The 26,502-nt window shown below is 44.3% G+C and overlaps 1 protein-coding gene and 1 non-coding gene across 2 annotated transcripts in view; one reads left to right on the forward strand and one right to left on the reverse strand.

Annotated features, from left to right (window-relative positions):
• The window catches only part of STK39 (serine/threonine kinase 39), a 300,980-nt gene that overhangs the window by 103,504 nt on the left and 170,974 nt on the right, over window positions 1–26,502 (forward strand). The window contains exons 6-10 of the mRNA XM_059704214.1: window positions 9,329–9,438; window positions 9,667–9,768; window positions 11,939–12,072; window positions 20,359–20,407; window positions 20,509–20,574. Coding sequence (XP_059560197.1) covers window positions 9,329–9,438; window positions 9,667–9,768; window positions 11,939–12,072; window positions 20,359–20,407; window positions 20,509–20,574 — 461 coding nt within the window. The remainder of the gene's footprint in view (window positions 1–9,328; window positions 9,439–9,666; window positions 9,769–11,938; window positions 12,073–20,358; window positions 20,408–20,508; window positions 20,575–26,502) is intronic.
• On the reverse strand, window positions 22,941–23,071 carry LOC132238945 (small nucleolar RNA SNORA66). Its single transcript, XR_009453913.1, has one exon. It is a non-coding gene; the product is annotated as a small nucleolar RNA SNORA66 (small nucleolar RNA).

Below are 26,502 nucleotides of genomic sequence, written 5' to 3' on the forward strand. Positions count from 1 at the left end.
TCTGACTCTGAATGCCTTGGACCCCATGGGTGGGTGGGGGCAGTAGCCTATAGAACCAAACCAGGTCATTGAGCACCATTTACTTGTAAGAAGGAATAAGTGGAATTGAAAACCAGGAGTATTATGGGAGAAAAGGAGATCGGGTGGAGAGTGAGGGCTTCAGAAAACTCTTTTTGGCTCTGTTTGGTCCCTCTTGGGGTCCTTCCCTCCCCAGCAGGACATGTGGTGCGTCCCATTCCATAGTGAAGGGGTGTATGGGTAATTGATGACTAATAGTAGGTAAGGTGCCTACGTATTTATTATTGACTTGCTTAAACGATGAGCAGATTCAGTGTTAATCACTTTAATGATGTAGTGACATCACCTGCACACAGTTGCATTTCCGAGGTTCTCCTCAGTGGGAGGGAAAGGAGCAGTGTTACAAACATCTGTGCTGGGAAGGATGCTTACCTGCAGTTTTTCTCCGGGGCTCTGGCACCTGAGTGAGCAGCTGTTACTAATGGCCTGTTAATAAGTACTATGATTATCAATTATTTGCATGCATTAAAAAAAAGATTTTGTACAAACCTGAGTATTCCCATGGAGGTGTGCCTGTTTGTTTGACTGTGAATTTGTCTTGCTTGACACATTGGAGTCCCTGGGTCAGACGTTTCTGTAGGATGTGATTTTCGTGTTGAGTGAAGTCGTCCCCCATTGTCTGCAGGGAATATGTCCCAAGACCCCCAGTGGATGCCTGACACCACGAACAGTACTAAACCCTGTCTATATATGATACTTTTTGCCATACCTACATACTATGATAAAGTTGACACTACTCTTGCATTCCGGGGCCATTATTAAGTAAGATAAGTGTTACCTGATCTGATAACCGAGAAGGCTACTAAGTGACTCATGGCTGGATGCGCTCGACAAAGAGATGATTCACATCCGGGTTGGAACAGAGAGGGGTGGCGAGAGATTTCACCACTACTCAGAACAGCCTGTAATTGGAAATGTATGGATTTTTTTCTGGAATTTTCCATTTAATATTTTTGGACTGCAGTTGACTACAGGTAACTGAAACCCGAGTTAAAGGGGGACCACTGTATTGCCCGTACACTGTGTCATAAGGTACATGAATCCGTACTAAGCTTTTTTCCTGCTACGTTTTTTTCTACTGCCATGGTTCCCTCTGTCTCAGAGGTGAGAGAGAGAAGCTGTGGACTGGCTGTGCTTGGAGGTCCTCCAGCCATCCTGAATCCTGCCGTAGCCCCTGGTAGGAGGACAGTGCTCTCAAGCAGTGCTTCTCCAACTTGCACATCGAATCAGCTGTGGCTCCTGCTACAATGCAGATTCTGGTTCAGTAGGACGAGGGTGGGACCCAAGATTTTGCATTTCTCCAAGGCTCCCAGATGATTCTGGTCTGGGGACCCCACTTTGAGTAGCTAGAATGTGGAAGGGACTTTTGTCTCCTATTTTCCTAGACTTATATTGTTCTGTTTCTGAAATGTTTATGGAAGTGTAGCCCCAAACCAGAAACTATTGGCAAAAAAGTGAAATGGGATCTTCTTGCACTGTGTTTTTTACCCTTTGAGGTCCCCGTGCATTCATTTGTTTTGATTTGTGTCCCTGTCATTAAAAGCCACTCTTAACATTGGAGCTGTTTAAAACTCCAGAATTGCACTGTGTGCTAAATTGTTTTCTTGCTGATTTTTTTTTAAGTCCTTTTGGGGATTGCGTTGACTTTGGCCTCTGAGGCAATGCTTAACCCTTAGCAGTCAGGGAGTATGAATGAACGTGGCAGGACTGGGAAGGACTGTAAGAGTTAAGAAGCCATTGGGTACAAATACCAGAGAGTTTGACTGGCAGGCGATGAGGCAGGACAGACATCTCATTATCTCACATACAGAAGTCTGGGACATTCATTTCTAGGGCTGGTGCCAAAGCCCAGGGATACCCCAGAGGTCATGGGCTCTTTCCTACTCCTGTCCTGCACCCCAGTAATGTCAGGGAGCACATGTCCCCATGTGTTGCTCTTGCTCCCAGCCTTACCCTCACATGACAGTGTCCCACATAGGCAGGGAGTGGGGAGCAAAGGAGCCTTATAAGGTGGTTCTTATATTTAGGCAGAAAATTTCCCCACAAAAGCCTGCATCCTATTTCCCTTGGATCGCATGGGGAACTAGGGCAGACCCTCAGCCATGCACTGACGGGAGGAACCAAGCACCTTGATGGCCTCGGTCACTGCGGTTGTAATAGTGTGGTGTTGAGTAGGCCGTCAACAGTGTGCAGTACAACATGACCAAGGACCTGCGATATATATTCTCCGCTCCCCATTTTATCGCTCGTGAAACTATTGTCGAAAGAAGCTACGTAAATTAGCAGGGAGTGTCATTGGGATCCTCAGGTGGAAATGTAGCGCCTTCCTACTCGGCATCCTCCCCTCTCTGCCTCTTCCCATGGGCGGTGGGAGCCTCACTGGGGAAGGTCAGGACCCCATGACCTTCTGCACCGGCCGCACATCCCACAGCAAGGCTGTCACTGTCTGTCCTCTTGCCGGGTGCGCTCCACTCATGGCACAGTGAAATGTCACTGCTAGAGCAGAGAGAAAACTGCTCCTATGAGCAGAGTGGCCTTATTTCAAGAGGAAACCAACCCAGTGAGTGTTGGCAGCTGCTGTCCTGGACGTTGCCACATCCTGACTTGGTCCCCTGCTTCTTGCCCTGGGTTTGCCGGTCCTGCTGAGCACAGTACAGGTACCCGGAGGTGTGGCCTCCACGTGGCGGCCGTCCCCTCTGCACTGTGCTCCTCCTGCCTTGGTTTGCAGCAGGCGCAAGGGTCAGCCCTCCCCCTGTTCCCTGTCACACTCTTCTCGTGGGGAGGCTGGTGACACCGCAGATGGCAAGGCTCCTGGAGAGTGAAGAGTTGTTCCAAAGTAATTTAAAAACAAAAATAAACAGAAAACCCGATAGAAAAGGCTGGGTTTAATCATACATTAGAAAAGATAGGTCCCATATGCTACCCTCGGACTAAAGGTGTCATCTTCTGTTTGCTGGTAATTGCTAGGTGCCCTTTCCCCCAGATTCTCCGTGAGAGAAGGAGAGCAGAGTCGGAAAGGTCACGGTTTTCGCAGTTCCAGGCTCAGGGTCACGCCTCTTCCAGCTGCAAGCCAGATTCCTTCTCCCATCCAGGTTAGCTTTCCTAAGCTGCAGTTCCGATCATCGCACTCTCTGGTTAAAACCTCTGCCCCCACAAGACACGTGAAGCACAGGGCAGCCATCCCGGCCATAATTTGCCCTGCATGCGGAAGCCAGCAGGCTTCTAGGCCTGTTTCCTCCTGCCTGCTGTGCTCGCCCGATTGTCAGGTCCCTTAGCAGCGTGCTTGGGGCTTCTGTAACTGACCAGATCACCCAGCCCTGGGGTCTGACACGCAGGGAAGCCGGCGGGATCAGGCAGGCCGGATGCTGGCGGCCCTGACGGTGTTCCTGGGCTCGGAGAGAACATTTCAGTTCTGCCAGTCAAGTCTTGAGAGTCTCTCGTGAGAAAAAGAACTGGGAACCAAACCAAATTATGAAGGGATTGCTTTTTTGATGATATAAATATGACATTCAGGATTAACGAGAGAACCTCAAACTAGTTTTTCTGTGTTGGGCAATCACACATTGATCTTTACTCAGGGAAGAGCTTAAGAGTTGTGGACTCTTAACCCCATTCTTCCACGTTGCATTTCCTTTTCAGTGCAGAAAAATACACTGACTTTTTCCAGAAAAGAAGACGGAGGCTGAGTGGCGAGCTCCTCGGTGAAGGACTGTGGGTTTTACTCAGACCCTCGATAACTTGTGAGGCAGTCTTTGGAAAGTCATTTCATCTTTTTATTTTTTTATTCCTTGCTCTTTTTCAAGCCCCATATCACGGAATCATCCTGTTTTGTTAAGGGTTTGTCTGTCCTTTTCCATCTCCAGAATCTCTATTCACATACAGACGCTGTTGATTTTACACCTGGGCTGTAGCTGTGGTCTTCCTTGCCTCTAGCCTTCCTCCTTTCCCCAACACCCTGCATGGCTACTTGCCCCACCTTTTCCTCTTCACTGGAGAGAGCAGCAGTCTCATGCTGCTAATTGGATCGGGCACAGCTTCCCTCACCAGCTGATGAGACTCTGTGGTTGGCTCCTCCGCAGTCTCCACGCTTCTTGGCTTTTTTAGACCATGGCCTTTGGGGAAAAGAGGCTGCTCCCAGCAAGAAAACACCAGGGGCCCCCTCTGGCTCCGCTGCCCCAGCCTCAGCCCCAGCCAGCCACAGGGAGGTCAGACGGAATCAGTATCTGCTGTAACCCATTTAAAATGCATTTTAGGAGGCTCTGAACTATCAGATGTTCATTCCATTACTCTCCAGCCAGGTTTTGAATGGAACTAAGCCATTTCCTTCATATACAACCCAGGTTCCTTTTCATGGGTGTTAGTACCTGTTGTAAATATCTGAGGGAGGTAAGGGTTGGCTGCTCAGCCACAGTGTCACGCTCAGGTTTTAAGGAAATCAGGCTTCTCACAATTGGTTCTGCAAGCTCAAGGGGCTTCCTGCTCCTTAGGTGAATGAAAAGTTCACCGGAAGCAAGCGTGTGAGAACCCAGTACAAGTGACTCTCATACACTTGAACTTGGCATCTAGAAGCTCGCTAGATAGAGAACTGGGTAGGGATTTACTGTTAACTTATACTCCAGCCTAGCTGGAATCTTTCTTCCTATCTGTGCAAGAGTGGGGAGTACATCTAAAATACTTTAGCCACTCTTCTCTGTGCTAACCACCCTGACTTTCGCTGATGAAATCCCCTTTTCTAATCTGCATCATGCGTGTCAACAAGTGACTGTTTTCCCCGATAATAGCCTTACTTTGGGCATTTACCTGGCTCCTATGGATCTATACTCAGGTACAGATGACAGAAATATACCCAGCAACTGCCTCAGGCACCCCAGCATCCGGGTCAGAATGCCAGTTGAGCACCTGGATCCTAGTCTCAGCAATGATATCGCATGGTCTGCGTCGAAGGATCTTCGGTACATTTCAGACATAGCAACACTGTTTTGTTGGCAGACTAGATTTGCAGGCTGCTAAATCACTAAAAAAAAACACCACAACAACTCTTGCCAACAACAACAAGAAAAGAGGTTTCACATTTAAAAAAAAATCTTGATGTTTGGCCTTCTCTGGGAAAATTGGGACATCTGCAACACCCAGCCTCACTCCTGGTGGCAGCGGTTCTCTTCCAGCTGAATGGCAGAGGCCCGTTTTAGACTTGGGGCGGGAGGGCGCTGAGAATGGGCTCCTGGGAAGGGCCCTGCTCTTCCAAACATCTCCCTGCGCTGAGCCCTCAGTCACTGCGATTGTGCTTTTGGTTTCCAGGACCTTCTCCCCCCTGCCTGTAGGTGCTTGAGTGTTTGACCCTTGCAGCTGTTGGTCAGTTTTTCTTGTTGGCTCAACACTTGTGCTTTGCTTATGCTGTTTTTTTGGAATGTCATGGCCTTTCGGGCATGCCTACCCCCGTCTTCACCTCATCTTCAAGGCCAGCCCCAAGGTCCCCTGGCCTGTGGAGTCTCACACGGCTGTTATGGCCCTAGCCCCTCTGCTCTGCACACACGGCATGGCGTAGAATTTGATTTTACACGTCGTTCTATTGTTTATTGTTTCATGTCTTCTCTCTCCTACATGATCATATGTTTCCTGACTGTCAGGAAGCATAGCTCTCTTACACTGTGTATTTATCACTGTGAAAATGTTAATGCTCAGCCTACTTACGTCATTTTTTAGAAGGCAGAGAACAATACCTTATTGATCTACCTAACAATTAGTATGAAGCATATTTATACATGGTGAAAAGCAGTAGGACAGTGTTCTAAATACGAAAGTAATATACAGGTAGGCGCAACCCAGAAGCCTGGTAAGGAAACAGGCCCAGAGAGGGGGAGCGGAGCGCCTTGCCGGAGTCCCACGGTTGGCGAAGAGCCTAGTCTTTGCTCTAACCATGGTGGCACCCAGCCTTGCCAGCACTACATCTACAGCCAAGCCCTGCACATCCTCCTTAAGGCTTAGTATTCACTTTTCAACATGAAAGAATTCCCAAAGTTACTTAAATAGTACGCCACAAATTAAGCAAAAGTGTGGATGCCTATCAAACTCTCCACACCCTGACACAAGGTGGGGGGAGGGGGGCTGTGAAAAATCCCCAAGGCACCAAGAGTCTAGCTACGGCGTGGACTGGACTGGATGATGACAGGGCGTCGGGTGCAAAGGCAGCACCCCGAGGGTGTGAGGGCAAGGGATACAAAGTAAGCAGCTTAGCTGGGCTGGCATTTGAGAGTAGTGATGGATGAGGCAGGCAAGGGAAAGGGAGTTAGATTTGCATGTTGTGCCGAGGGCGTTTGACTTGGGGGGTGCCTTTAGAGCCTCTTTGAGGGGGGGGGCAGATCTGGTTGCTTGAAGCGTGGCTCTGGGGCAAGCAGGGAGCTGGGGACAAGAGGCTGCCATGGGAATCCTGGCTTAACCCTAGGCAGTGGCAGTGGAGAGGAGCTTTGTGGAGAGCAGTGCTGTGGAAGGGCTCAAAAGATGTGGGAGCCTTTTACAGCATTACAGGATGACAGCATTCTTTCTGGGCCCAGATGCAGTTATTCCAGTAGCCAGGAAGCGGGCCTGGCTACCTCGATGAGCAGCCTTTGATTCCGTGTTTCCAGAGAAATGCTCATGGCTTCTGGCCCCACTCCCTCTGGCTGTATAGATGTATCCTTTAGGAAACAAGGGCGCTTTTCACTGCCTGCTTGGCCACCTCCTTCTCGCTGTCACGTGTACGCTGTCTCCACAGCATATACTGATTTTCCTGTTTGCACAGGCACACCATGTACTTTGGTCAAAAGGTCCTGTTTCTCCATACATATAAGTCTTTCTGGACACACATTAGCCATACACAGGAGCAAATTGTGTATTTTTTCTGTAGTCATAAGTGTGAGGGATGTTAAGAGTGGTGTTTTCTGCTTATGGAGCTTTCTGTTTTGAGTTTTACAGACATTTAACCATCTGTTTATGACTTTAAAGTGAGTGCTTTAAGTGGAGGCCATGAATAAATACATGAGTCATGAAAGGTATTGAAGAGGTATTATCAATAATGAATTGCCACTATACATCTTACTTAGCTATTATTGCAGCTTTAAAAAAGGTCTAATGTAATCAGATTGTATTTTTAAGGAATTTTAAAAACTCTAATATTAAGTATAGGTTTTTAAATCTGGATTATATCTTTTCAGAAGAGATTTTGGGGTTGCTTGAACCATATTTAAAATAATCTGTTTTTTTCTTTGTTGTTGTTTATTAAAGCAACTTTTATCCAGGTCCTTAATAATTTACAGATGACATGTATTTATGTAATACTGTGTTACCAAATTATTTAATAAAAATGAAATGTCAGATTTATTGTTGAACTTCTTTTCAGAAATATGCAAATAACATTGTCTTTTCCTCCAGCCAAACAAATGATTCATTTCACCTAGTTATTCTATAAAAGAATGAATTCTATCTTCTCCTCCCTGTAGGTGATTGGTTCACAGGTTCCAGAGTTTTTTGTGTGTGTGTGTTTCCCCCCATAAAGCTTCATTTATCTGACTGCAATGTAAAAAATCAAAGAGTTTTAGAGTTTAGAGAGCAAAACATCGCTAGGCTGTCTCCTGCATGTCCAGGACGATGCCTAACCAATTGAGCCACACTGGCCAGGGCTACAGCATTTTCAAAATATACTTTTCAATATTAATGTGAGAGTAGCGGTTGGAACAAATATTCCATTTGTCAATTTTTATTCCTTTTGTTGTAGTTGACATCCTTTGGGAGCTGAATAAATTTAAATATAAATAAAAGAAATAACATATTTCAACTCAGGGAACAGTGTTATTGCATAGCTTAATATTATAGACCTAAAACAAATGCTAATGTATTTTGACCTTGGTTTGTACTTGACATCCTGGCAATCAACAAAGGGGACCCGCAGAGGGGAATTCTGAGAGCAGTTTGAATGGGCTCGCACTGCTTAGCCTGTTGCGAGGTTTTGAGGTGTTGACTGCCCTTTTTATTACTATTTACCAGCTTACTATCAAGCCGTCCTTGAGTTAGCTCTTACTAATACATCTATACTAGCCCATAGTAGTTGATACTTACCAGTGTTAACCTTTAGTAAAAATTTAAGAAATGCATGCATTAATAATCATTGGGTATTTCTATTGTCACATACAAACATCATTTTTACATCTATGCATGTATGTATATTCAGTATGCCTAGTTAATTCATTTTCGCACAAAAAAGAACTTCTAGTGTATCGTGGGTATGAAGAACAGTATTACTTTTTTCCATCTATACCGGAAAATTCTCCAGAAGAGCAAACATTGAAAAAGCCCCCAAAACCTTTTCGGATTGAGCTTTCCCTTTGTGTTGAATCGGTACATGTGGAACCAGGTGGGCAGGCTGGCTCCAAGTACCTGGGTTTGTGGATGTGCCATCATGATTTTGGTAAAGTGTTAGAGAACATTGTTTAAGCAAGGATGTGGGATGTGGAAGACAGATGCTGTCCATCCCTTTATTAAAAAAAAAAATCCACTTCCCAGGCATTGATGACGTGGAATTAAATTGGCTATAAAATAATCATAATAAAAGAAAAACAAAAAGAAATTACATCACATACTGGTTTTACTGCCTCTGGTGTTTCGCTTATAAATTATTTTCCAAAGTGAATCTTGGCTAAAAGCTAAGCTCCTTTATGTTTAGGGCTTTGGAAATGTGTTTAATTTTCACTGGTGTAATCATTTGTGGTTAGTTCTGACTTTCGGGACCTTTTTGGTGGGTAACATACTTTGGTGTGCTGAGCTTTTGGACCCGTGGGATTGTTGACCCGTCACCCTGATGGTGTTCTCTAAAGTGCAGTGGATGGAGGATGGCTGGACTGCCCCGGCATATCCCTGAGAGAGTGCATGGTGGCTGAGGCAGGTCATGACTGCTGTAAAGGTCACCAGGAAAAGGGATGTTCATACAGTCAGAATTTGTAAGCAGCCGAACCGGTTTGGCTCAGTGGATAGAGCATCGGCCTGCGGACTCAAGGGTCCTGGGTTCGATTCCGGTCAAGGGCATGTACCCTGGTTGCGGGCACGTCCCCAGTGGGGGGCGTGCAGGAGGCAGCTGATCGATGTTTCTCTCTCATCGATGTTTCTAACTATCCCTCTCCCTTCTTCTCTGTAAAAAATCAATAAAATATATTTTAAAAAAAAGAATTTGTAAGCAATAATGTCTTACATAAAGTAAGAGTGATTTTCTTTTCCCTTTCAGATTTTGGGGTAAGTGCATTCTTAGCAACAGGGGGCGATGTTACCCGGAATAAAGTCAGAAAAACATTTGTTGGCACCCCGTGTTGGATGGCCCCTGAAGTCATGGAACAGGTAAAAATAAATGATGGTTTTATTGACATAGTACAGTCGTGCACATTATGAATACACTAACATTTCATTCAGAGCACCCATTTCACTCGAATGCATCACATAACTAAAGTTTAACTCCCGGTTGCTGGGCCTTGACGCACTACTATCTAAGTTCTGCCCACACAGTGTGGACTTCCCCATGTGCGGGGCCTGCTGTCTGATTGTGTTTTCTCCTGGTTCCCTTCTTAGGTGAGAGGCTATGACTTCAAGGCCGACATGTGGAGTTTCGGAATAACTGCCATCGAATTAGCAACAGGAGCAGCGCCTTATCACAAATACCCTCCCATGAAAGTAATTACTCTTGGAAATATTACGTCGGGTTTGAAGTACAGCTGAACGGAATGGGTTCTGGGGTTCTCTTAGACATAGTCATGTTTCTCTTGGACCTGAGGAGAATTGATGGAGGAATGCAGACAAGCTAAATGTTGTCCGATGTCCTCCGTGGACAGAACAGGACGGAAGTAGTACAGTGCCCAGCTTTGAAGCTTGCTTTGTTTGCATTCTCAGCACAGAGCTGAGTCAGGAATGGGATCTGATTGGTCGATGGAGGTTGATAACTGTGACAAATGCTGGCCATTACTCCTTTGATAGCAGACTATCCCCAGCACTGCAAGGGAAATCTAAAAATAGGTTATGGTGATACCATCTTTGCAGATGGATTTCCCAAATTTTCAGGCCTATTTAAAAAAAAATAGTCTGTAACATTTTACCCATTTTCATAGCGTCATGTGGGTGACTCGTTTGAAATAAGCGAGTTCAGTATTTTTTTGAAACAACATACATTTGGATACTGTTTTCAGATTTTTGTGACTCTTATAATTGGCCTATGTCATTATTTTTCTTAGTTCTTGAGATAGTGGTATCAGGGCGAATTGAGATAGTGATATCTGGGCGAATTTACCCAACTGGATTTTGTTTTGAGACTGAAGTAGTTGGATGGAAATTATGAAGGTATTTTACAGAGAATACTGGTCCATGTTTGTTTCAGTGTTTCCCTAGGAAAATATTGGAAAAATTTAGAAGGATGTTTTTAAAGCCCTGGGAATAAAAAGGTTAAGTAATTTTACTGATTAAAATGTTATTACATGTTTATTGTTGAAAATCTGGAAGTATAAATAAGAATAAAGAAGAAAATAATCATTTAGAATCTCATCAACTATAGATAATCCCTGTTAAGGTTTTAATATCGTTCATTACTCTCTCTCTCTCTCTCTCTCTCTCTCTCTCTCTCTTTCTTAAGACACACACACACACACACACACATACACACACAAAATTAAGATTCTGGTGTGTGTGTGTGTGTGTGTGTGTGTGTGTGTGTACATACCTAATTTTGTTAGTAAGCAGTGATGTAAACAACTTAAGTGACCTTTCAAAGGAAAAGCACTGAAGCAACTTTGAAGATTTTTTCTTCCATTTGGCTTTTCTGTATATTTTCTTATTTCTTGTTTTCTTTCTCTCCTTACTTAGTGTTGCCACCTGAATGTATAATCCCAGCCTGAAGTCCTGAGGACTTTTCTTAGGACATTGCAGTTCTCCCACTTTCTTCAGTTTGCTATTATCCTCCACAAACAATAAGCTGTCACTTTAATCCTTCATCTATTCAGACATCTGAAAGTGTTGGAAAAGTGACTTGGCATGTATAGCATTTGCATAAATTAAGGCTGATGTATGCATTAATGCTTTATTCATTGTATAGGTCAATGGTTTACTATAAATTCTTTTTCTTAAGCAAATCATTTAATGTGTGCCAGAGTGGCATCTTTACCTTTTTGGTTTGAAGCTGTATTCTTATTTTGTTTCGCTCCCTCCAAGAGCAGCATGGCCTTTTGCCCTGGTTATGGTTTTTAGCCACTCAGCTATATTCTGGCCATCTTTCAGTTTTGCCAAGCCTTTAAGCAATTTTCTGGTTTTTTTTTTCGCTAAGAAAAAAAAAAAAAAGGAAATCATGTGTTCCTTTCTGGGATGTTGTGCATTTATTTTTAGGGTTGGTACTGTTACCGAGGCCTTGAGTACAGGCGGTTCCTTGCTGATGAATGACCTGTGCGCACTTCACTGCTGCTCTGTTCCTCCCTCTCTCTGCGCTGCACCGCGCCCTTTCCCAGCCAGAGCCCTGTGTGCACGCAGCCCGGGCTGGAGCCACGTGCTCCTCCAGGCTGTGCCAGAGCTAGTTCCCAGGAAGCTCTGGCCGCGTGTCTTTGGGAGATCATTCTTAACAAATAGAGCAGATTTTGTAAGTTCTGTCAGTGGAATAACAAAAATGTGAAAGGGCTCGTGAAACAGTTTGCAAAAGAGAAATGAATGCTTTAAATATACAACTCTCTGTAAAGTTGCAATCACGGGAAAAGCATGATTGTATCTAATCCAGGTTGGTCTCTGATGCTTCTGTGAAAAAAACTAAAAACTCAATTATAGCAATTGCTACACTGAGGTTCTGTCTTTATGTTTGTTTCCACTTCAGGTGTTAATGTTGACTTTGCAAAATGATCCACCCACTTTAGAAACAGGAATAGAGGATAAGGAAATGATGAAAAAGTATGGCAAGTCCTTTAGAAAATTACTTTCACTGTGTCTTCAGAAAGATCCTTCCAAAAGGTATGTTAAACTGGGTGGATGAGTTACTGGCCTGGTCTGAGTCACCACAAAGCTTTGTTTGTGGAGGGGGAAAGGCTGTATGAGGACACCTGCAAGGTACTTCTAGTTCAAGGGAAATGCTGCTCCCGCCCCCAGATTTCCAACCTGTCAGTGGAAGACAGCATGGGTCCACAGGGAAACAAGCGAATGGGGTGGGGGAGAGGCACAAGAAAATGTTAGTGTTGGTAAGATTCGCTGTGCTTGTGAGGTGTGGGCATTGTCATCAAAGGAAATGAAGTAAAGCAGAAATCAAGAGAAATTGGCAGTGGTGCGTTCAGAAGCTGAGCTAATATTCTGCACAGTGTAGGTTGAGCTGACCTCTCAGGATTTGAATATCCTGCTAGCTCCGGTCTAAACCAGGCAGAGCTATTGAATTTTGCATGAGCTTCCTTTTAGTTGCAGAACAAGTTGTTTGTACCATTTAAAAGATTATTGGTAAAGAAGCTTAATATTTTTGCATTAGAAAGATGAATCATATAAACAGAAGTAAATTGTTTTAAATGAACTTTAGAATTTCCTCTTTATTCTCAGGCGATTGCCCCCATACTGTAGTATGTCTGTGTTCTGAGTTTGTTTCTTCCTTCTTAATTTCTCTCCCGATTTTGGACTCTCCTGAGCAGTAAGCATAGAGCAGGTGTCCTTTATCACTGAAAGGAGAATGTTAATGATGTGAACCACCCAGGCCTGGCACCCTCCTAGCATGCAGTGAATGTAGATGACAGGCCTGGCGAGGACTTTGAAAAGTTATCTGCTACCCTCATTCGCCCTAGGGTCCAATCTGATAATTGTATTTTAAAACGTGTAAACTGGCTTCTCTTCTGAAACTTTCTTTTTCAGGGAAGGACCTGCTTTTTGAAGAATTCCTTTATTCTTACCTTCAATTCTTTATGAAACTTAAGCCTTTAGACAGTGGTCCTTGAGCTTGTTGAGATCCAACCGAATGGTGGTGCTGTGTAATTCCAGCTCTTTCAGAAAATCTGTTTGAGGGGCTCCCCTTCTTTACAGTAAGCACAGTTGACATTATTTTACCCATCTCTTGCAGCAGTTCTCTTCATTCCTTTACATTTTACTGAATTTGCATTCAGTCTTTCCTGTATTCGTCCTCTTCTCATGAAGCCAGGCCTAAAGACTGTTTGCTGTTAAGTATCTTGAAATTATTTATTGTAAAAGGGATGCTTGTTTTGTCACACTTATAGACTGTTTCTGCTGAAACATCTTAGTTGCCCTTTGTGTTTGATTTGTAAGGTTTATTTTCCTCTGAAGTTATACTGGTCTTTCCTTAAGTTACTTCTTCACTCTCCGATTGGATGAAAATTCTCTTCAGTTCTAATTTTGTTCTGCAACACTTGCTTGCCTACCCCCTTGGATTTAGTGTCATCTCTAAATATCAATTTTTGGCATCACCAAGGAACCAGGATTTAATTCTCCAGAGCCCAATGAGAGAAGTGCTTGCCTTCCCAGTTAGCGTTGTGCTATCACTGTTGGTCTCTGTGGTCCTTGAGCTAGTTGAGATCCCACCTAGTGGTGATGCTGTGTAATTCCAGCTCTTTCAGAAAATAATTCTGTACAGTAGAATAGTTAGTGTGCCTAAAGGTGTAACAATATCATTCTTTAGGAGACTTGTAATTTTGTTAAAATAAATCATATGAGATCATCATATGTTATATTTAACAAACCATTCTTATTTCTTACTAATCTTGAGAGTCCTTCCAGGTTTTATTTATTTTATGAACTCTAATATCGGGCTCCTATTACCCCACCCCCAAAAAATATTTTAGAAAAGAGCCATACTCTTAAATTTTTACCCAGTCTTTCCCTCAGAGTTCTTGCTTAGTGACATTATTGATCTACAAAGTATTAATAGTTTAAGAACTTCTTTTAGGTATTTTCTCTGTGTCATACTCTATTCTCACTATTGTACAATTGTCCTCTTTAACAGAGAGCGTTGGTGGTGCACAAACTTCCCCCGTGACTTTTTTTTTTTTTAATGAAAATACATGGATTTGGGAAGTTTTGGGGGGGGAGCTTCATGAAATATGAGAATGGAAAAAGAGGCAATGTTGTTGAATTTTTCTTACATAGGTGCAACTTAAAATATGTATTCATTCCAGAATTAATAAGTAAACATTAGATTGCTGCACAATTCTGAAAGAAACCGTGAATATACCCTGCCTTCTCTGCCTTTGCTTATGTTATCCATGAGTTCTTCTTTTCCCTCTATCCACTTCCCACCTGTCTTTCAACACTTAGTTCAAAGGCTCCATTTTCTTAGAGATAGATATCCCTGGTGAGATTCCTAGTCCTGCTTTATCATCACCTGTGTGACTTAGTTTCCTTGCCTGGAAAATGAGGCTAATGACACTTACTTCATAGGACTGTGATAAGGGTGGAGTAAGACAATGCACTGAAAACGGATAGCACAGTGCCCGGGGGTTCCTAAATATTCAAGAAATTGGAATTGCCATTCATTATCTGCCTTTTTCTTCCTGACCAAATAGAGTTTTTGCAAATTTTAATTTTCTTACCATATGCTAAATACATGTCTCTTGTAGCAATACACTGTGTACATATATTGACTTACATATCTGATCTCCTCATAAGTTTGTAAGTTTTTTTAGAAAGAGAGCCTGTGCCACTTATCCTTATATCTTTCTATCTGCAGTGTCTGGTGTGTCTTATTTGCTCAGAGGTATTTCTTGAATAACTGGAAACAATTGGGTTTTTGTAGCTTGGGGTGATTTTGACTCATTGCAAAAAATTCAGAAACAAACCTGATTCGAGTAGGCTTAGGAATGAATGCAAGATTTGGGGTAATTTATATTTATTTCTGTTGCCTGCAGTAGATTATATACTTGCAGCCTGAAAGCAGATGAATGGGACCAAAGCCCTGGTGTTGCTGAGTACCTTTTTAACAGTGAATAAAAGCATATCAGGGGCCAGGCCCGGTTCACGCCTGTGCAGGAGTCCTCAAGCTAGATGAGAAGGGGTTATGCTTTTTTTCAACCTTGAGACTCATGGAACTTTCCTAAAAAAAGAGAGCAGAGCTGGATTTTAGAAGCTGTTTGCCTCATTTAAATCTGCGTGCTCTGCCTAGGCATAGATGAAGAATTACTTGTATTTGTATAGCAGAACATTTTGCCATTTCTTAAAAAAAAATAAATAAATAAATGAGCCTTAACCTTGTAGATTACATGCTCCCTTATGGATGGCAACTATAAGAGGAACCGACCTTTTCTTTGAGCAATATGGGTGTGGATGTTGCATAGATAAATCCATTGGAGACTAATAAAACTTGAATATTTCACTTGGGGGGAGGGGCTGGGGAGACATGCTGCTCTGCCTAAGGTTAGTGAGCTATTTGGAATTGTCATGCAAATTGCTAGAGCTACTTAAACTGTGTCATATTCCTCCTGAATCCTTTGAAAATTATTTTCAAGTCTCAGTGGACTTGGGTTCATCCATATGTATTAACTGAATCCTTTAACAGATTTTCTTCTGAGAAGGTTAGTGCTTGCAGACTTCCATATTGTTTTCAAGGATTTAAAATTGAATCATCATTCAAAGCCGGGCCAGTTATTTGGGTTGCCGATCTAACATTGCTCATAAGACAATGTTTGTATTTATACTGCCTTGTGTTGCTTGATAATTGACAGCAGCCACGTAAGACAGACTGCGCTTGCAGCAGTCTTTCTCCTGTGTGCTTAGCTAAGAGGCAGGTAGCATCCAGGGCTCCACCTTAACCCTGCACTGGCAGTTGCTATGGCATTGAACATGAAACAGACAAAACAAAAAGACTAAACTCAGGTGGGCAACACACACCTCGGCTTTTCTCATACCTCCGTCACTTTCTTCTCTGTCTCATTCCCTCATCCTTTCCAGTTCTGTTTTTCCATACTTTGTCCTGGGGTTGTTTGGCACATGGATTTGATTCCAAAGCTGTAGACACCTGAGCTAACTTGAGAGCACCAAGAGGACCTGCTATTTTGTACTCTGTTTTGAGTAGAAATCACCTATTAGTTAATATAAATATTAAGTCTACAAAAAAAAGAATGTGGCTTCTTTAAACCTTTTCTCAATTCTCGTGTGATTGCATTTTTGTATTTATTGATGAAGGCCAAGAGCGGAGAACAGAGAAAGGAGTTTTCCCTGAAGTCTGCTTTCCCCCTTTATAGTTCGGTTACCATGGAAGTGACCTTGTTGGGGAAGGGAAAGTATTTTCCCAGCCCTGAATCCCAGGGTATGTCTGGCATTTCCCAGCCTTTTCTCTACTTTGGTCCTACACTTGACCCTTAGTGTGCAGGAGGAGGAGGTGGGGTGCAGAGGAGGGACGAAGCATTTTGGCTCCCCCTGTCAGTACATCCACTGTGTACAGACTTTCCCCCTTTTCCTTTTTTTGGGGGTGGGGCTAGCATGAGTCTGTTTTCATTACATCATTCTGCTGTTTCCTACTCTATTGATCAGATACTTAGACTTGAAGTGGTGACTAAGTCTAGCCCAAGGAGGTGTGGTTCTGTGTCCAAATGGCTAGCAGCGTTTCTTTCACCTTATACTTTACTGAGGTATGAAATTGAGCGATAGCCATTTTCTGTTCTATGCCAGGCATTGGATATAGAAAGGTGAATGCTGTGTGGCCCCGGTCGTGGAAGGGGTTATGACCCAGTGGAGAGAAGGTAGGAGGCAGGAACAGACAGTTACAGAAGGGGAGTGTGGCAGGCGTGGTGTGTGAGCATGAGCTGGGAACACAGTGAAGTTGATTAGTGGGAGCTGGGAGGAGTGTCTCTGAAGATGCCTGACATTTAAATTGGCTCTTGACCTCTGAACAAGGGCGTGTCAGTTACTTACAAACATTTTTAAAGCAAGAAAAGCAGCATGTGCTAATGTCATAAAAGGGCAAGGTGGTGAGAACATGGTGGTAGCTGGAGGACAGAGTTCACACAGGATGCGATGGGAAAGGAGGATGGAGAAGCCTAGCCTCCCAGCCTCCCGGCCTCCCGGGCCCCCAAGGTCCTCTAGGCCAAATGGGAAACTGGCTCTGCTTAGAGGCCGAGGTTAGGGCCTCCGTGGACACAATTTGTACGTGGTGGCTGCACTTAGTGACGTTTCCTGATTCTTTTCTATGCTTGGATGGTGGGTTGGAATGAGGAAGAGCAGCGATGGAGAGTCTCACTGGGAGGCCACTGGAGTGGTTTCGGGCAGAGGTGATGAGGGTTTCAACCAAAACAGTGACCTTGAGTTCCTTAACCATCTTGATTTTCCTAGGTTTCTTTTCACTTTAAAAAATTCGACCTAAGTTTTTTGTATGCCTCCTAGGTGTTCGAAGTTTTGTTTTGTGTTGCGAGGTGCTAGGTATAATATGCCTAGCATCTAGCATCATGTCTGACGAATAGTAGATGCTCAATAAATATGTATTTCCTGAGAGAGTGAAAGGATGAATTTGCAGTAGCTGGAGGCCAAAAATGTTGCCAACGATCAGTGAGAGTATACGTTAAAATAACAACCAAAGTCCACTCATGTAAAAGAGTAGTCTCCTTTTTAGTTCTAGTTTAACAAGGTGCACATTCATGAATTCGGATGAGCTTACCGAGGGATGTGGCGCACAAAATGTAAGCCCTGGCCACCTGTTGATTAGACCTTCATTTACTCGGAGAAGCGAGCACTTAGAGGCTGGTTATTGCAGTAGCTGTGGCCATTCTGGGTTCTTTTCAGGTACCTGTAGGCAGTGTTCCACTTGAAACCGAGGGAGAGAGCAGGAACAAGTTAAATTTCTGTTTCTTTGCACAGAAGTACAGTGTGGGGCCCTGGTAGACTCTGGCAGTTTATGCATCGTTGCACTTGGCCACGTTTCCTGATTTTTTTATATGCTTGGGTTTGGCCCCTGGGAACATGTTAATGGAACTTCCTGGTTCCGAAGAAGGGGTTTCTAACCTCTTCAAATATGAGAATCCTTTTAAACTTGCTCGCCCCCTCACTGCCCAGCCCAACATGGTACTATTTGTACCTTTGCAAATCATTGCCTGAGAGAGAATACCTAATGATACTCAGTAATGGTTCTCTCCCTCCTCCCAGTTTTAAAAGTATAAACAATTAAAAACATACAGAAAAGGTGAAAAAGCTTTACAGTGTTTACTTCTACACCACAACCTAGATTCAATAATTATTACCATTTTTCTATTTATCTACATTTTACTTGCTGAATGAACAGTTTGAAAATCAGTAACAGACTTGATACTTCAGCTTGCATTCCATACAAATTGGGAAATGTTCTGAATAACTACAGTACTTTTCCATGTTTAAGAAAATGAACAGTAATTTCCTAAAATTATCTGTTACTTAGCATATTCACTTATCCTATATAATAACAGCCTAATATACAAATCAACCAAACGGTGGAATGACCAGTTGGCAGGGGCCAGGGCCAGTGAGCGGGCAGTGCCAAGCCAGCCAAGGCGGGTGCCGGGGGGCAGAGGGAAGGGACAGTGATCCGGGACAGCGGTGACCGGCGGCAGCGGAGTGATCAGGGGTGGGGCTGGCCACTTGCCAGCTGGCATGGTCCTCTGATTGCTCCGCCTGTTGCCTCCTGCAGAGGGAGGCCACTGGTGGCAGCGGTGGGGCAATGCGGGGTGGGGCTGGCTGCTTGCCAGCCGTCGCCATCCCCCTAGTTGGCCCACTGGTCTCCTCCTGCAGAGGGAAGCCAGACTGCTGCTTAAGCCATCAATTGAACATTCCCCCAGGGCTCCTGGACTGTGAGAGGGTGCAGGCTGGGCTGAGGGACCCACCTGAGTCCATGAATTTTTGTGCACCGGGCCTCTAGTCTATATATATAAAAGCCTAAGTGACAGAACGACTAGAACTACCAGAATGACTGGTTGCTATGATGTCTCACTCCCACAGCTGACCTCCTGCGGCTGGCCAACCTCCCATGGTCCCTCCCCCCAGCCAGCGGGCTCTGGAGACCCCACCCATGCACAAATTCGTGCACTGGGCCTCTAGTCTTTAATGATTTCCAAAGGTCTTTTGTAGTTTTTCCTCCTTCCTTTCAAATTCAGGATTCAGACCAGGGGCATCTATTGCATTTGGCTTTATATTTCTTTAGTCTTTTAAAATCTGGAACCGTACCCTCACATCTCCTTTTTTCCTCTTTGACACTGACTTTTGGAAGAGATCAGTTCATTTGTCTTGCTGACTGACTGTCCTATAGTATAGATTTATGTGACTTTCTTTTTCTGCATTGCTGTTTGTTTTAGAGAGAGCTGTTGATGAAGTAAGCTGTTCTTTATGGACTCATGCCAGCTCATAGACAACAGAAGTAGATAGTCAGTACTCTGCCACCTCCTATGAAATACTTATTTAAGGCACAGATGCTAAAATCATCAGGTAAAAGGTTATGGGGGATAGGATATTCATAAACAGTAATGCCAAAGTATTACCCAAAATAACACTTTCCCATTGCAGTGGGTAAAACATACTTTTACAATTGAGAGATCTCAGGCCTGGGAACCACGGAGTTACACTTCGTATCACTCCCAGTGGAGTTACCTAACATGATGTGCCTCTGACGTGCCGCAGTAAAACGTACACAGTGTCAGCTAGGCAATGTTTCCCCCAAAATGCGTGATTCAACCTAGTCAAGCCTTCAGACCTGAGAAACAAGTTTAATGACTCCATGAGGAAACAGCCAGACCAACCTAGTAATCCTTTTCAATGAACTTGCATTTTATTAATCACCATCATATTTACCTTGCCCTGAAAACCGGTGGTCCGTGTACACCTGAAACAGGGGTGTTTGGGCGTGTGCAGACAGCTGGCACACATGGTGTGTGGACCCCTTGGAAAGCCTGACTCTCAGAGAATCTTAGAGTGCCATGCACCGTAGTTTCTTGAGGGTCCCATTGCACCTTGTACAGCTTCTCAGTAAATATAGGAATTTATCTCACAGATGTGTCAGTCTGACACCTTTTAGAAACACTGCATTCACTTAGTGAAGTGTAAGGGTGAAGGACGGAAGATTGATCGTGCCCCATATATTTAACTTGGAGGAGTTTGTGTGTTTTGCAGACAAGGAGCTTGGAAAGAACTGGAAAATTGGCACTATTTTATTTGGTGACAGCTTGTGACTAACTTAGTGTCTGGTTTTGCTATTCCTAAAACTGGTCTTCCAGGAAGACGCTAGGATTAAGTTGTTTCATCAAGGCAGTATATTTATCGAGTGGTCATTGTTTCAACTCTAATTTATTATTGATCTTTCAGGCCCACAGCAGCAGAACTTTTAAAATGCAAATTCTTCCAGAAAGCCAAGGTAACATGCTTAAAACCCCAAGTAAATCTGCTATTTTGAAACACTGTGAATTTCTACGTTTCGTATCTGATGTTAAAGTGTTGGGAATATCTGTTTTGCAGAACAGAGAGTACCTGATTGAGAAGCTGCTTACGAGAACACCAGACATAGCCCAAAGAGCCAAGAAGGTAAGCGCCATTAGGCCCACCAACCTAGTAGGACATGAAACCCTTACAAAGAGTGTTCCGCGTGCTCAGGATGTGAATAGTTAGAGGTTATGTGATCAGTGATCGCTCGGGTAACTGCATTCTGCCTTTTGGTTATCTCAGCTTGCTGTCGTTTGTTTGGGTGGATACCATGGGAAACGCAAATGATTTCATTTTTCCATTTATCAGCTTTGCTTACAGAAGGTCAGAGGGGAGGGCACTGCCTTGAGTTCTGCACACTGGAGAGGTGAAACGTCCTTGAATATCTTTCCTTTGGACTTTACAGAAGAGGGACAGTCTTGTTAAAGCCGCTTGCAGTGACAAAAGGAAAAACAAAACTTTTGTTTTTGATGTTTTTGGGGAATATCTTTGGGGTATAGGTTTTTTTCTCGTAAAAGAGCCCGTGGTGACTTTTTTTGTCCTCCTTATGTTAACTAAATGATATGTGTGATGACTTGAAAAACTTGTCATTCTAGCTTTGAGGTTTTTTTAAATGGTACGTATGTGTAAGTGTATTTACGTGTGTGTTTCACCAGAGTTTTATTTATCTGTAATTACTGATTTCATTATGGTATGAAACCTAATAAAATGTAACCTCTATTTTGGTTTAGTTTGGTTTTAGAATTATATTAGATATTTATTATTAAAAATATATATGTAGTCACAGATTTAGTCACGATGTGATGATAGCTGAGTCCCCTGCTCTGTAAATAAAATTGGCAAAGTATGCACTAGTGATACATCTCACTAGGCCCAGCTATGAGTAACTTCGAATGTTAACTTCCAGACCTTGACTTTATAAAACACACCGTATGGAATGCATTTCGCTAATGCTTTAGAATTACTTTAAATAGATTTTAAATAGGCTTTAAGCAGTGACCCACCTGAGCGTCTCTGCTGGACCAGCAGACCCCCGTGGGGTGGGCTGGTCCCCGGACTGTGAGCCTGGGCTAAGGCTCGGGGGCTGCCGCGTTGACTGCAGAGACCTGAGCAAGGCTGGCCGGTGGGACATCTCTGAGGGAAGGTGGAAGTGGGCAGATCGGGTCAGAGAGGCACCTCTCCAGCACAGCAGGGAGTCAGCGCTTTGGTTGGAGGCAATAGAAGCTAGACGTACCCACAGAGTCCCAGGGCCCCACAGCGAAGCCGGAAGGAGGAGCCTGGAGAGATTCCCCGGGGTGTTGGAGTGGAGCACCAGGTCTTTTGATGAGATCTCTAAAATCTCAGCCAGAGTGGAAGAAAAGCAGTTAGAAAGCCATTGGCTTGTTACAATGTGTGTCTCCAAAGAACATTATTTTTGTGTGTCTTTGCTTTTTGTCCCCCGGAAGTTTTGTTGGATCTCATCCTGAGGCTCTTCCCTAAGAAGGTGTTCTCTGTGGAGCTTTAGCCTCACACCTCCAGCTCCTTGTTGGTGGCCAGCCAGCTTCTCGGGGTGTCCAAAGGCTCCCCTCCCACCCAGACCGAGCCTTCCTGTGCTCCGTGTCCTCCTGAGGCGCCCAGTCTCAGAACACCGGGATTACGTTCACATTTAAGACCTCCTTCCCTCCTCATCTTCCCCATCGAATCACTCTCTGGATCCCCTCCTCGCCTCCCTCTGCACATGGCTCCGAGCGCATTCCTCCTGGTTTTAACTAGACAGTGCAGTAGATTTCTCCCTCTTCTCCCTCCATCCCTCCTCTCTGTGCCTCCTTAGACCCCAGTGCAAGATTAACTTTCTGATCATGTCACTTCATTGCTCAGAAGTGGTTTCCAAAATTAAACAAAAACTTAAGCAGATAAATGGGGGGGGGGGGGGGGTCTTATCAAATAAAGGCCAAGCTCCTGAGCCTTGAAGTCATGGCACCGTTTCAGATTCCAGCCATTTGTCCTAACTCCAGCTGACTTGAACCACTTAGGGTTTTTACTGCGTCATCCACACTTTCCTTTGGAACTTCATCTCCCAGATTGAGAAAATGAAGACTGTTCAGGCTGTGACCCTATGTCCTTACTTTCAAAAATAGATTTCAGTGATTTATTACATATTAGTGTGCCCTGCGTTCCAGATCCCATTTCACGTGTATCTGAAACAAGAAGTCGCTAGCGTTTGGGGAGGTATGATTTTTTCCAGCCATGTCATCTGCTGTTTCCTTGCTTTTTGATTTTAGACTTAAACCTTGGCACTTGTTTCGCCCTCTATCCCTTCAGATAGAAAATAGCCACACATCTCAGTGTCACGCTGAGGAGTAAAGGGGGAATGTAAAATAGTTCCTAAACATCTTACAGAAAAGAGGTGCAATGTTACCCTGGCTCTCTGGCTGGCTTCGTTCAGTTGGCCCCTTCCCTGTCACAGTTCTCATTTTCTTTTTTTTTTACACTGTACTAGGATAGAATGAACCACCTCAGTAGCTTCTGAGGCTAATACATTTCTATGACCACAATTACTTTAGCAAACCTGGTTCCCTTCACTTCTGCAACATCATGCAGTTAGTGATCGAGTTTGCGCCACAGTTCTCATTTTAAAGTTCACGTTGGTTGTGAGCTGCACTCCACGCCTTGCCCGTGGGTTTGGGGCAGGTACGCCGACCAGGTAGGTCAGCATGATCACAGTGTGTGTCTTGTTCATAGTAAGAGCCCGGAGCTATTTGCTGGCTCAGTGACCATGCGCCTGAGTGTACCAAGGAAAGACGGTTGGAAACGCTGTTTTCCACTCTCTTGACCCCGCCCCTCCCAATCCTTGACATCCACTTGTCCCTCGGGTTCCTGTTACTAGCTGACAGCCCCCCTCCCCCTGCGGCTGGTGGTGTTGGTGAGCAGCCATCTGCCTGCTCCTAATCTGAAACGTCATGCAGGCTCAGCCACTAGGAAGGAAATATTCCTTCAGTCACCAAGTGCACTGAAAGCCTTTGTTGTGGGATGTCTTTGCTTGTCTTAGGTGCATACAGTGTTTAGGTAAATGTGGCTTAACAGTTGGTACGAGATCTTTCTGTGTGTAGCTGGTGTGACTCATTCTTGGGCTCCTCCGCGTTGACCTCTGGCGGGCTGCTCAGGGCCCGTGGGCGGCGGTGCCTCCTGCTCCGGGTTCCTGGGGCAGGTTCGTCCCTCAGAGGCTACTTGTCGATGGGAGCCCTTTGATTTTTGTCTCCTCAGTTTGCTATTTTTCCAAATAGAAACAGACAGTCCATTGATACACCCGTGTTTCCGTCGCAGCGGGCCTGTTGACCTGGCTCCGACAGTCAGGCAGCCCGTTGATTTGGCATTTGTTGTCAGAAACGGTCTCTTTTCTTCCCTTGTGGTCGCCCAAATGAAGAAACAGTTTCCAGTATGTGTCTGTATTTGCCATGCATCATTCTCATGTTTGGAAGGGGGGGGGCAGTGCGGCAACTGTTCTCGGGGGGGCCCCTCGGAGCCCGCTGTGCTGCCCTTTGGCATGGGAGAGGCAGATGCCAGAGTGGGAAGTGTTCATTGGGAGCCGCATAATTCCCTGTGGGTAGGTGGTCTTGCCTTCATCCTGATTGACTCCTTTAAATCAGGGAAGAAATATAGTAAGAAATAGAAACAGACCAGGATGGCTTCCCTGGTAATTTGGTAATGTAGGATGATTTCTGTGTGTGTGGTAATTATAGAAATTAGGGATATTTATTTTCCTGCTAAAGGCAGGGTATTTGGCCCATTCCAGGTTCTTTTGCTGATAGACAGTGTGGTTTAATTTCCTTTTACCCTAATTTTTCTGTCTGTGACATGGAAATTCTGTCTGACCCCAGGCATGTAGTAGAGGGTAATGAGAGAGTTGATATTCCTGGACCCTCAGACACGCTGTAAATTCTACATGAGGACATGCTAATAACCACTCGTGAGAACAGAGTTCACTGCAGCTACATAACTCCTTTTCAACTCTTCACTGATCCCTGTGCATGAGAAGAAAGGCTCCGCAGCCATTACTCCCTCTCACGTGGCTTTCTAGGAGCCTGTCTCTGGCCGCCTTTGGGGGTTTGACAGCTTGACCCTGTGGTGTTACACCATTTAGCTGCTGGATTCGCTGGGTGTGGAAGGGTGTAAAGCATTCGGTAGAAGTCACATGCTTGGGGCTGTGTGCATCTTCCGTGGGAGCGCCTGAGCTTCAGAGGGCCGATGTCTCCACTGTGTGTGAGTGAGAAGAACCTTGAGTCTCCACATTCACACTCATATTCATATACAATGTCTGTTGCTAAAACCCACCGATGGCAGGGCAGGGGCAAAGGGTTAGGAGCTGCACTGATGTCCAAATGCCAGCTGCTCAGCCAAAACGCATATTGGCCCGAGAAGGTACTACACAGGTCTTGTTATTGCTGTTGCTTGTGTTTTCATGGGCGGTAGGATCACTGGAGGATTTTTGTTTGAACTCTCTGAATGATGAAATCGAGAAGTTAGAAATAGTGAGCCATTATCAGAAGGAGGAAAGGGATATTTTATCTCTGCCACATTTGTCTGGGACCATTGTGAATGGGGACAATGGGACAGTCTTGGTGGGTCCCAGAATTTCTTAAAACAGCCTGTAAGATTGGGTTCACAGGAAGGACCCATTTGCTGGCTTCATTTCATCCTCCTTTGTGCTTAGGAATAAATGATAGGAATGTTATAATTCACATTTATTTAAACCTAGAGTCCTGGTGCACAAAATTCATGTACAGGTAGGGTATCTAGGCCTGGCCGGCGATCGGGGCCAGCCAGCTGCCAGCTGGCACCTTCCTTCCGGCTGCCAGCTGGGACCTCCCTTACCTGGCTTCTGGCTGCCAGCTGCCAGCCAGGGCCTCCCTTCGTTCCGTGCCATCCACTGGTGGTCAGCAAATGGGTCATAGTGAGCGATAGAACTCCCGGTCTCCTGGTCGAACTCCCGTGGGGACACTTTGCATATTAGCCTTTTATGTATATAGATAGTTGACCCTTGAGAAACACTGGTTTGAACTGTGCAGGTCCACATATATGTGGACTTTTTTCAATAAATACACAGTCAGCCTTCTATGTCTGTGGGTTTCACATCTACAAAAACTTGAGAAGAACTAAGGTGATTTCAAATGCTTTATAAATGGATTTTAGTTTTGTTCCAAGTCTGCCCAGTAGAGGGCAGTGATGGGTTTTAATTCTGTGAGGTTGTGCAAAGCAAACCGAACAAAAATTTTTGGCTTTGTGGAAAGTCTCAGATTTGGAGCAGAAGGGTCACAGGTATGTTAAGTTCTTACTGAGTCATGAGTGTTAGGCACCTTAGTCAGCTGGAGTGAGGGTTTGTGTGTTTGTTTTTAACTGGACAGCAGGTGGAAGGGTGATGATTTTAAGTACTTTTAACTTTTGCCACTTTTATTGTAAATTACAAATCAAAGTAGTGTATCATTTATATTTTACATAATTCATGTCAAAACCAAAAATCTCAATTTTGAGGATGGGAATAGAGAATTTTTAGTATTTTGTGATCAAATTAATGGCTCAGGGCCAGGGAAACAGGAAGGAGTGAGTCCAAGTGTTTGATACCTCTGAAGGAGAGGTGAACTGACCTCTCTGCCTATCACATTCAGTACGGATTTGATGTAAGAAATGCATTCAGGCAGGCCCGAGCGTGTGTGTCCTCTTATTACTTGTGTTTCTCTTCCCCACCCTCTTGTTTATAAGCAGCCACATAGTAATCTATCTCATTGAGGTTCTCCCATTCTCAGAAGGGAGGAAGGAGGGCTGTGGTGGTTGAGTTTGCTATTTTTCCTATTTAGAGAGCAGGTGTCCAGAGAGGTTAAAGTTACTGGTTTAACTAGATCTGTAACTGGGACAGATGTTCCCCTAGTATAAGCCCATGCTATGTTCATTAATTTTTTTATTTTAAATACATCATTTCAGTCAGTTTAGATAGAATGTAGAGTTCATTTGGTTAGGAAAGTGCTTTTGGACACTAGGGGGTGCTGTCAGAATAGT

Source organism: Myotis daubentonii, chromosome 7 (genome assembly GCF_963259705.1).
Source record: "Myotis daubentonii chromosome 7, mMyoDau2.1, whole genome shotgun sequence".
NCBI lineage: Eukaryota > Metazoa > Chordata > Mammalia > Chiroptera > Vespertilionidae > Myotis > Myotis daubentonii.